Source organism: Armigeres subalbatus, chromosome 1, assembly GCF_024139115.2.
Source record: "Armigeres subalbatus isolate Guangzhou_Male chromosome 1, GZ_Asu_2, whole genome shotgun sequence".
In the NCBI taxonomy this organism is placed as follows: Eukaryota; Metazoa; Arthropoda; class Insecta; order Diptera; family Culicidae; genus Armigeres; species Armigeres subalbatus.
This window is the reverse complement of record NC_085139.1, coordinates 95,907,206-95,918,633: the sequence shown is the minus strand read 5'-3', so window position 1 is coordinate 95,918,633 and position 11,428 is coordinate 95,907,206. Positions and strand designations below refer to the sequence as shown.

Here is an 11,428-nt window from a genome sequence, read left to right as displayed (position 1 = left end):
TGCAGTTTCGAACATTCTGAAGGGCTACGAAGAATCGGCTGCACTGTAAACCCAGCAATACTCATTAAAGAGTAAAAAATGAACATTTTTTACCGATATATGAAGCTGTCAAAATAAAGAGTAATTTATTTTTGATAATAATGCGTAAATTGTGCCCACTTTCATGTTCCTTGTTCTTACCCATTAATGAGTGAAAAATAAGTTAAGTTACTAACAAACGACTGGAGGAACTGTTGGCAGAATGGTAAGAGTTTTTATGAAATAATTAATATTTAATATAATATTTGAAATAATCAAATAATCTATATTTCTATTCCAGTTAGAAAACGAGAAAGCAGACGCCTATTCGCAGACAACGCATTCGGAACACCCACTGGCGCAGCATAATTCCAGTAAACTGGTCCATCCTCGAATCAATATCTTGTTGGCATACATCAGGGCAGATCTCCACCATTTGGAGCCAAATCAGGAGATCCTGCACTGTGCTCAGTCGGCTGCCAGTAGTATACAAACCGGAGAGGAATTTTATACGGTAATTTTGATACTTCCAGATAAATGCCTTTTTCAACTAACTGGTTCTTTTCCGCAGTAATCGAATAACGTCGGGTTGGTTACTTCTGTATCCTGACCACCACTGCTATAAATAGCCATCGATTCCAGGAATTGGAAGGACGTCCTTTGACTGATGGCGATAGGATCAGGAAAAAGGTTTCTCCTATAACAGATGCAATATGATGTGCGATCCGACGAGGCTAAATAGGCCAAAGCAAAAACAAGTCTTTATCGAGTGTCAATTTTCACTGCTAATATTTGAATTATTAATAAAGATTTTTTCCATAAACCCCATATTAACGCGTTGCTTGTTTTAACTAAATTGAAATAATAAATGCTTTTTTAATTGCCAGCAAGAGTAAAAAACACCCATTTTCGTCAATTTCTAATTTCGAATAATGAGTAAAAGTTACTCTTGAATTTGACGTACAGTTCCTTTACCCATTAATGAGTAAACACAGTTAACTCTTTTAATGAGTTGAACTATTTAACTTCATAGTGGGTATTTTTTTACCCATTAAAGAGTACTTTGGTGGCACAGTGTGAATCCAGCTGAATCCAGAGGGAGAAGGCGGAGCACTGAAACATAAATAAAAAGATATTTTAGTTACTAGATAAAGATTGTCGCTGTCGTCGCTGTCCGGAACATCTTTTGCTGGCGAGGATAGGGGAGCTAAATGTCAAAGAAGGAAAATCCATACGATTTGACAGGTATGTACCACACATGTTTCGGACAGCAGAACAAAGGGAACAGTAGCGACAATCTTTATCTAGTAACTAAAATATCTTTTCATAAATACCCCACACGGTTAGATGACTTTACCCATTAATGGGTACTATGTTATTGTTGATATTATTCCCACCGTGAAAAATTCACCCATTTTCTTGAAAAAGCGCCACTACCCATTTTAATGGTAAAGTCATCTAACCGTGCAACATGTGCGACCTCTGGATTTGGTTCTATACTGTAAACAACATGACTATTACAGTTTCAGTAATTCAGTAGGCTTCTTACTGAATGAACCGTAATATTTTGAAAAAATGACGACTTTTTCGGTATTTTTTTTGATTTACAGTTTAGATCAGTAAAAAAAATTACCGAACAAGAAATTCGTGATTAAGTGTGTTGTCTCACTAAAAAAATCAAAACTGACAAATCTTTTAGTCGATTTTGAAATTTCGTCTTCAAAACAGTTGAAATTCCTCGGTCCAGCACATTTTTCGGAGCTATCTTCTAAATCCAATCATTATCTAAACCTAGAACTCGTTTTGTCAATCCTCCCGCCTGATTCTTCTTTTGGTTTTTTATTTTTGCACGATCCATTTTTGTCCATCCAAAACATGATGAATCTTTAATTAATTTACATGGAAATTTTCTAGTATTTATAAAGCATAATTCTTTAAGTGATAAATAATAAATATCGCTCTAGACTAAATCTACAGCTCATTAATCATTCCTCAGGCATATTCCTTGCAACATGCTGCAGTTTTCTTTCTCTATACAAATGATAATCATCGTTATCATAATTAATGGCATACATCACAGGTTGAAAAACAATCTCTGTTTCAAATGCGAGTAAAAAAGACAGATTATGAAATTCTATGCGTTATTGTTATTGATTGCACTCAAACGTCATAGATTGTAGCTCTAAATTAGAAAAGATAATTCCCTTATTCGGCTTGTATCAACAGGGCTGATCAGCATTGCATCAAAGATGGCAAGAAGCAACAAGATACCCGACTTCTATGATTTTACGGAGACACGATAAGCGCCGCAAGTGAACAAAAACCGAACTAGTACACTGTTAATTTTAATCGATCATCTTTTGAAGAAATGTCAAAAAAATAAAACAATAACAGCTGAGCCATTGCACCATACAAACAACTCATACAAGGCGATGGTCAAAAACAGTTTCTTTAAAAGTGAACTGGCAAACTGTTTACCAATCTTACTTTCATTCAATGAAGTGCGTATAAATATTAAATTATGTTTAAGGATGTGAGACCCCGACCACGATAGACATAAATCAAGCAATAAGTCTGGAATGTGAGTGACAAGGTTTAGTAAAGTCTCCAACGTGGCGCGTGGCCTTTGAACCGTTTCGACGAGTGCACCGGTAGATACACACACAATTGTAAATACCCGAAAGTACTATTACACGGGCCCACGTATAAATGAATCTTGACTACCCAGAGTAACAATCTGTGAGAAGTTAGACACTGGTTAGGGTCTGTTAGTTATGTTACGGATCGAATACATAACCATTTTTATGCTTTTATGCTGATTCCATTTTTTCTTTAAATTTTGACAGTTCTTTTCTTTTCACTCTGCCGACCGGCTTCGGTCGGTGCACAGATACTGAAGAAAAGAAAGGAAAAAAGTAAAATTGATTTCACGTGTTTGTTTCTCGTGGTTTCCCAGCGCTTCTTCGACCGACAATAATTGACATTAAAATAAAACTTATAAGGATAAATGAAGCTCAGCAATGCAACTATCATCACTAAGTGGTAAGATTGGATCCAAATAGTCAGGAAAGGGGAACTAACTTCTGGAAGTGTTTTGTTTTAGGTATTTGGCAAGGCTTCCAGTAGGAAGCTTCTGGAGAAATATCCAAAATAACTTCTGGAAGAATCTCCGAATGAGCTCCTATAGGAATCATCGGAGGAACTTCTGAAGGAATCTTCGAAGGAACTTCTGGATTAATATCCGAAGAAATTCCTGCAGAAATCTTTAAAGGAATAACAGGCGCAAACTCCAAAGTAACTCCTGGAGTAACCTTCGAAGGAACCCGCGGAGGAATCTCCGAAAAAAAACTCTTGTGGAATCCCCGAAGAAACTTTTGCAGGAATCTCTCAAGGAGACCGTAGGGGAATCCAGTGGGAGTCCCCGAAGGAATTTCTGGGAAAGGGATTTCTGGGAAGGAAAAATCTTCCAGGAATTCCTGGAGGAATATCCAAAGGAACTGTTAGAGGGATCCCTCAGGAATATCGAGAGGAATCTTAATTCTTGGAGAAATCTCCGAGGGAAATCTTATCGGATTTTCTTCCACTGAAGGATTTTCTGGAGGAATCTCAGAAGAATTTCCTGGAGGAAAAATCTTCCAGGAATTCCTGGAGGAATCCCCGAAGGAACTTCTGCGGGAATCTTTGAAAAAATTCCTGGGGGAATCTCCGAAGGAACTCATACGAATCTCTGACGGAACTTCTGGAGGAATCTCCGGAAAATGTAATTTATGTAAAAAAAAAACTTCCTGTTAATCTTGTTTGATATTTCATTTACATCCCATTGTCATTCGAGGCAGTTTGGTTATGTATTTTCACGATTTTCACAAGTACATAATCATTCTGCCATGAATGACAGCTGGATGTAAATAAATCAGCATAAAAGCCCTTTTCAAACAACCCTAACAAAACCCTAACCGCCCACTGCGAAACATAACTAACTTCACTCTAAAGTTAGACTAACATGTTAGATCAAATCATGCAACAAACATAAACATACCTAACAAAAGTGTTGCAGATCTGTCTAATTTTAGTCTCATTTTACCCTAAAGTTAGTGAGAATATTAGAGTAACTTTCTAACAGGTTACACTCATATTAGGGTCAAGTTAGAGTAACCTTCCTTGCTGGGTAAGGTGGTTTGCGTCTTTTCGAGGTAGATTCCTGTTCGCTTTTAGACATCCTTCCATGCGGGAAGCTTCCTACCACTGGCGGAGACAGAGGTGGGGCACCACACGATGCAATCACACCATTGTTCTCATAGGCTATTGTTCTTGCGCTAAGTGGTGCCCCACCAAATGACAATAGCTGGCGCCGCCAGTGTCCTACTATTATTTTAAAGCATATTTGTTGGACTTCCGAACAAAATTGTTTGAGGATTCTGAACGGAATTCTATTGGACTTCTGAACAGAATCCTATTTGACTTTCGAAAAGAACATTTTTGAATTTTCACATGGAGCTTTCTGGGCATCTACACGGAGAAAAATGAAAAAGCCATTTAGCTTATAATATATTCTCTTCCAACATTTTTCGACTTATATTCTTATCGATGCTTACTATTTAGACTTGCTTTCCTTACATTGTATGCATTGCAATGTTTTCTTGCGATATATTCTTCAATTTGGGATTTCATCTTGGACTTTATCCACCCCAAGTAACCATTAAGCAGTTAAAATCGACTTTATTTCGGTTCTATAGTCGCATTAAAAACCTGGTCAACAGTGCTAATGAGCCCTACATTATACTCAAGTGCTGCTCAAAAGCCGCTTTTGGCGAATTATTTGGCTGATATAGTGCTTGCCCAAGGGGTAAACCACTCGGCACAATGTGCCCGCGGCACAGTTCGGCACACTTTCGGCACATCTGCACAGAAAAAACAAACATTGATTACTATAAAAAATTCGTACTTTACAACTGAAAAGTATTTAATTTTGTTAATTTTGAAAGTAAGATTGCTTACAGTAAAAGTAATGTATTTGATTTGAAAGTGTTTTTTACTTGTTAAAAGTAAAAATTTAAAAGTTTCCACTCTGAACTTAAGAATTGTAGAAGTGTCAAATCATCTGGCACAAACGGCACAAAACGGAAGAAATAAGAAAATTTCACTGCACTATGGATGCCGATACGAGACCAAAAAAATGTCTCCGAATAATTTCCTAACTATAAATAGAATAATTTCCTAACTATATAATACAACATAAAATTATAGAAAGGTTTGAATGATTCTTATTGCATTTTTCATATGTGCATTTTTAGTTTCATGTGGATATAATGATATATTGATGTGAGCTATATATCTTTTAGGCCACCTGTTATTTTACTGTTCGCCCATAGTTCAGACGAGGTGGCTCGCATATGTTTATTTACATTCCGCGCGAGAACAATTTGTCGGGTTGCCGAGTTCGCACTGCGGTTTAGAAAGTCCAGTTGCGATGGCCTCTGTTCTGTTCCGTGGCCCGCCCCTGGCGAATAATGTAAAAAAACAGCCGTTTTTAAGGATCGTTCTCATGGTAAGTAAATAAAATTTATTCTGATTTCTTATGAATACATATACAGTAGTCCGGGTGCATCTTTAAACATTCGATAGAATCTAATGACGTCTTTTGTCGTTTAATTGCAGAAACGGCAGGAACGTCCCGTTGAACAATTTAATTTGCTTCCTGGGACAATATCATGAAGATTTCGGCGACCCACAATACAGGCGAGAACTTTGGCGAGAAAAAAACACCAATTCGAAGACCGCTGCGGCAGAAGTTGAAAATCCGAATGCCCGCGACCGGAAAAAAGACAGCATGAAACAAATAAAAATACTTGATCTTGGTCGATATCGGTGTCTTGGCAGTGGAAATCGGCACTGATCATCACGAAATACAAAGGTAGGTGACATTTTTTAAACAAGAATATGAAGTGTTGTAGATACTGGAGCTCACGCTTCGTTACTTGAGTGAGCAAAATTTGGGTATTGAAGCACCGGAGTTGGTTGACAATATTTAAGAGAATTTTTCCTTTTTATAGATAATCGACAGGGAACTCATGGCGCAAAACCCACAGATGGATACGATGCGCACCCTCATCCTGGCTACGGACCGGATACTATGCTGGAATGTACAAAGAGCCACGAGAGCCACCGTGTTGTGAGAGATGTTTCACAACCAGTGAAAAAAATACATGCAATCATGGAATAAAAATTATAAGCTGTTCCTTGCGATTTGTTTATTTTAATTTAAAATTGAAAGATAAAGGGTACGAGAGAGGGGGCCAGAAGAAAACCTTTAATTGGAAAATTTCTCTTTTCTGAATAAAAATATGTTACTATATTTTCTACAGTGTGTACATTTTCATCTGACAGTTCTACAATTTAGTTTTGAATGTTCAAACTTTTAATTTTAGAGCGTCATACAACTTTTGAACCATGATTGTTGCAACAGTTGGCGTACTTTTATTTTGACCATACGGAACTCTCTACGAAAAAGAACCAACGCAACTTTTTAAATTTACCAATGGTTTTTTTAATTCTATCAATGATTTTTCTTTCTGTGTAGGTTTGTGTATATATATCATTATTATAGGTTATTATGTACTTGCAAGGATTATTCCCATTCTCAGAATGAAAAAAAGAGCGGTAAGCCATCATCAAATCAATGCTTTTATTGGTCTTCCTTTATACATAATCACAGAGCTTTCCTGTGTACAAGCTCAGTGCAACAAAAACGAACATCGCAATACTTTCCTTTGTGGAGGATCGGTGGGAAAACAGCAGCGAACTGGATGAAATTTTGTTGCTTTTTTTGGGGATAGCATAAAACTCTTGATTATATTGTCAGTCATCTGGAAATTTTAGAAATCCAATTTCATTTAGGAGTATACTTATTTTGCAACATAATATTACCTTTTCAGTTGGGGAAATGAAAAAGTCGCTTCGGATGATAAACACCAAAAATCGGCGCTTTTCAATGCTGCCTAATCGTTTGCCTCACTTCCTCAAGTCCCGACTTCCGAATTCTAACTTGGTGCTACGCCGACAATAAATCATCAAATCGATCGTTCTGAAAATAAATTAATACAGCTTTGATAGTAGAAAAACTGTGGTTTTGAAAGATTCAAACAAAATTACCCGATCGAAATTCTCCAACTTGCGCGAGTACCACGTTGCTTTTTTCAATTCCGATTATAATCAAAAGTATAAGTTTTATCTAATACTTTTTTGCTATTAGACAAAACTTATACTTTTCATGTCGAAGTGGAATGCAATATATGAGCACCATAAATATATTGTTTGCAAATATGTTATGAAGATTATATCCCATGAAATGAAATGTATATGTATGGTCATAATGAAAGATATGAATCAAATTTAATTAATAAAATAATTACTTTTTTTACGTGTACTAGGGTAAAATGCCCAATAGTGGACCCCCTAGTAGGGAAATTTTGCTCTTCCTGGCATAAGGAGTGGAAATTTTCAAAATATTAATTCTGCGTGATATCTAATATCAAGCTCTGCATCTCCTCTTCACGATACATACATGAAACACGCAAATACTCGAGGTTATTCGTTGAAATTAACATTTTAAAGTCTGATTGAATTCGCCCTATAGTAGACCCCCTGGGGGTCCATAATAGGAAATTGCTTCCCTATAGTCGACACTTCATTTGATTTTCATGTTCCGTTTCGAGACGTTCTCTTCCCTATTATGGACCCCCCAATATATTCCTATAATGAACACACTCGTGTTTATTTTTTATAGAATTGTAAAAAATCATCTATTTTTACTTTCCATAGCATTTACAATGCATGTAATCAAATCATAGAACTGTAAGGTAGGTTCTCCCGATTGAATTTCATAGCAAAATGTTTACATTGTGCTGTAATAATGCAAAAATGGCTGGAGGGTCCACTATTGGTTGGGGGTCCACTATTGGGCACTTTACCCTATCTACACGCCCATTAGATTCCACTCAATTCATGTTTAACTTTTACTCAATTTTGTAAATTCGCGTCATATGTCAAAAAATGAGTAAATTAATTTTATGAATTGGGTAATAAATAGTCATATTATTAATGAATGCAGAAAAGATAAATTGAGTGAAAATTTTAAGTTGTCATTAAAGTGAGGACATAAAGAATAGTTACTTTGAAAATCATTCTTCTTAAAATTTGAATTAATCTGCAATAATCAAGGCAATAACCGGAAATCGTTGAGGATATTAAAGGTAAGTTGTATTAAGAATAAACTAGAAGTATTCCCATAAAGCTAAAAACATGTTTTAATCTCTTGATATTGCAGCCCAAAGGAGCATAGAAGCCACTTTATGGAGGACCAGTTGGTGTGTTCATTTTCTACTGAAGGTAAGTAAAATCAATTAATATAATATACTATTTCTTTTCCTAACTTCTTCAATTACAGTTTTTCCCTGACTCTGAAAAATAAACTCATACATATATCAACGAATGCGATGAAAACTCTCAGGTCTTCATGCTGGAGGACAGGACTGTAGCACAAATAATGGATACAGAACGGGCAAATACACACGCAGGAAAATCGACACATACTTTATGGCAAAAATCCATGTATTTTGAAATATGCATATCATGTTTCGGCACATACCAAATTGCATACAAATTCACACATGGATACGATGACCCACATAGATAGTATGTATGAACGCTCATGTAATTCATGCGGGCGCATGAAATATATTGTATATCCAGTTGAAAACCGAACTTAGCTCTCGCGACAATCGCATTTTCTCCCATTTCCGGATGTCGCAACTACATCGCGAGTAGTGCGCATCTATGTCATAGCCGTGCGCCACCATGCGCAGCACTCACGATGCAGTTGCGACATCCGGAAATGGGACAAAATGCGATTTTTGCGAGAGCTCAGTTCGGTTTTCTATTGGACCTACAATATGTGTCAAAAATATGGAATGCATTTGGCAACCCCCATTGCAAAAATCCATGTGTAAACTCATAAATATAATGCGGAATTTTTTGTGAGTGCACCAAGTATAAAATTAAATATGTATTTGATGCAATCCCATAGATGGAAACGTTTTGTAATATTTTTTTCCAATAAATGACAATGATTACTCTTTTCCTACAGTTTGGTTTGAATATTATTTAATCAGGTGAAATTGCAAAAATTAAAAAAATATACTTAGTCAAATTTGAGTGAAAAGTAATCAATATTACATTTTTCTTCATTGATGAATTTGAGTAGATTGTAGTCATTTTTTGACATCATCCGGTCTTTACTCAAAAATGAGTAAACCTTGGTTTACTCAATTTTTGACTTGTTCCACTTTTACTGAAAATGAGTGGTTTTCCACTCAATTTTGAGTGGTTTCAAACGGGCGTGTATAGGGAAAACTACGCAAATTTGGGTAAATTTTTTCTACGATATTCTCATTAGTGCGTATATTGAACTCAAAGTTTGGGTTGATTTATCTGTCCGTGTACGGACGCTGCTTTCAGGCGAAAAAAATTCTGAATGGCTGAACGTGAGTTTTGTTTTGACGAACGCACGAGCCGAAGCATCCTCAGTCGTCAATGTTCGTCCGATCCGTTTTGTTCGGGTTTTATTCGGTCAAATTTACAACTGTGCTAAACGGAACATCTTCTGCGCTTCCAGTGTGTTTTTTCCTGCTCCGTTACCACTAAACTTCGACCAATTTTGAACTTTGACTCCCCCGATTTTGATAACGTTTGCACAACTAACCCAAAACAATGGGAAATAAATCATCGCTGCTGCTACGCGAAGAGGAAATCGCTCAGATTCATGAGGAGACGGGATGTGAGTATTTGGATCCGTGACGAAGGTTTCGACCTTCGACGGCTGGAGGCAGTTCGTTTAATTGAAATTGTACAAATAGTGCCTTGGTTAATTGAAAAGTTGGATAGCTTGCTCTATGTCGTAGTGGTAGGAAGGTGATTACCTTACAGGTGTATGCTTCCAGTTCGTAGCAGGGAATTGGCGAGGTGCCTTATCACAAATGCATCTTATTCTTATCTACGTTGAAACAACGTAGGTACGGTACATATTGATGTAGGTATATATACTCACTTAATTTGTGCAGTTAGACATTGATTGTCATTTTTAATTACGCTGTGGGGAACTAAAAGTTAATTGCTTGGAATGTGGGACGTAACTATGAGCAGATGATAAAAAATGGCTTTTGGTCACTTTTACTACACCTATGGTTATTGATTAGTGTTTTACATTTTGGCTTAAAAATGCAATTTTTTAACAATGGATCATACTTAGATAACCATCCGTGTTGACTCCAGACTTTCTTACGATTAAACCGGGTATAGTCAGCATGAAAACGTTTTCCACACAGTAGTCACTCAGTAGTAGTGATCTCCTATTTCGGCTTTCGTCTTAAGTTATCGGTTCTCTTCTAAAGTCACCTGTATTTTGTTCCTAGTTTTACATATGCTGGGTCGCTTTGCATAACTTTGATTAACAGCATCGTACCATTTCTTGCTCTATTCAGTTACTCCAAACCAGATCGAGCGTTTGTATTCGCGATTCACTTCGCTGGATCGCAGTGACTGCGGAACATTGACCCGGGAGGATTTCCTGCGCATCCCGGAGCTGGCCATAAACCCGTTGTGTGAACGGATCGTTCATTCGTTCTTCGCCGACAGCAGTGACGACCGGGTCAACTTCCGCCAGTTCACCCAAGTGTTGGCCCACTTCCGGCCGATCAAGCCCAACAAGGAGAACAAGCTGAACAGCCGCGAGGAGAAGCTCCGCTTTGCCTTCAAGATGTACGACTTGGACGACGACGACAATATCTCGCGGGACGAGCTGCTGAGCATTCTGCAGATGATGGTCGGCGCGAACATAAGCCAGGACCAGCTGAACAGCATCGCCGAGCGGACGATCGTCGAGGCGGACTCGATGGGTCAGGGCAAGATCACGTTCGAGGACTTTTGCCGTGCCTTGGAGCGCACCGACGTCGAGCAGAAGATGTCTATTCGGTTCCTGAACTGAAGCCGTCGCTCGTGGTGTGATTGGTTTGCCAATTTAGGGCAATCGTAGGGTTCTTGTTATTGGAATGTATTTATTTCGAAAATTGGAACTAATGCACACGACGAGCGAAAACTGGGCGGTAAATTGAATACGATTGATACGGGACGTTTCCAAAGAAGATAATTTCAATGTTTGTACCTACATGATGTGTAAAAGTATGTATAATTCGGTGCATGCCGTCTACAGAGGTTTACCTCTGTGATTATGTCATATGTACCGGAGCTAAGTGTGTAGTAAGTGAATTAACAGAAAGAGTATTACAAATAAAGTTAGATCTAGCATGTGTGTATCCAAATCAAAAAGGGTGACATTTCTTTCTAAAGAAACAACCAG

At 37.5% G+C, this 11,428-nt stretch overlaps 1 protein-coding gene and 1 long non-coding RNA gene across 2 annotated transcripts; both read left to right on the top strand.

Annotated features, from left to right (window-relative positions):
• Positions 1–32: 32 nt before the first annotated feature.
• LOC134203196 (uncharacterized) lies at positions 33–840 on the top strand. Its single transcript, XR_009977529.1, has 3 exons — positions 33–244; positions 320–532; positions 590–840. It is a non-coding gene; the product is annotated as an uncharacterized LOC134203196 (long non-coding RNA).
• An 8,745-nt stretch (positions 841–9,585) lies between these two features.
• On the top strand, positions 9,586–11,397 carry LOC134203101 (calcineurin B homologous protein 1). The gene is made up of 2 exons (XM_062678073.1): positions 9,586–9,850; positions 10,554–11,397. Exons 1-2 carry the CDS (start codon positions 9,784–9,786, stop codon positions 11,054–11,056), a joined length of 570 nt encoding a protein of 189 aa, XP_062534057.1. The 5' UTR covers positions 9,586–9,783; the 3' UTR covers positions 11,057–11,397.
• Positions 11,398–11,428: the final 31 nt, after the last annotated feature.

What these genes read in the sequence shown, in the direction of transcription:
- LOC134203101 (XM_062678073.1), top strand. Translation starts at nt 9,784, where the DNA reads ATGGGAAATAAATCATCGCTGCTGCTACGCGAAGAGGAAATCGCTCAG. An exon ending in GATTCATGAGGAGACGGGAT is followed by an intron (nt 9,851 to 10,553) that starts GTGAGTATTTGG and finishes TGCTCTATTCAG; the next exon opens with TTACTCCAAACCAGATCGAG.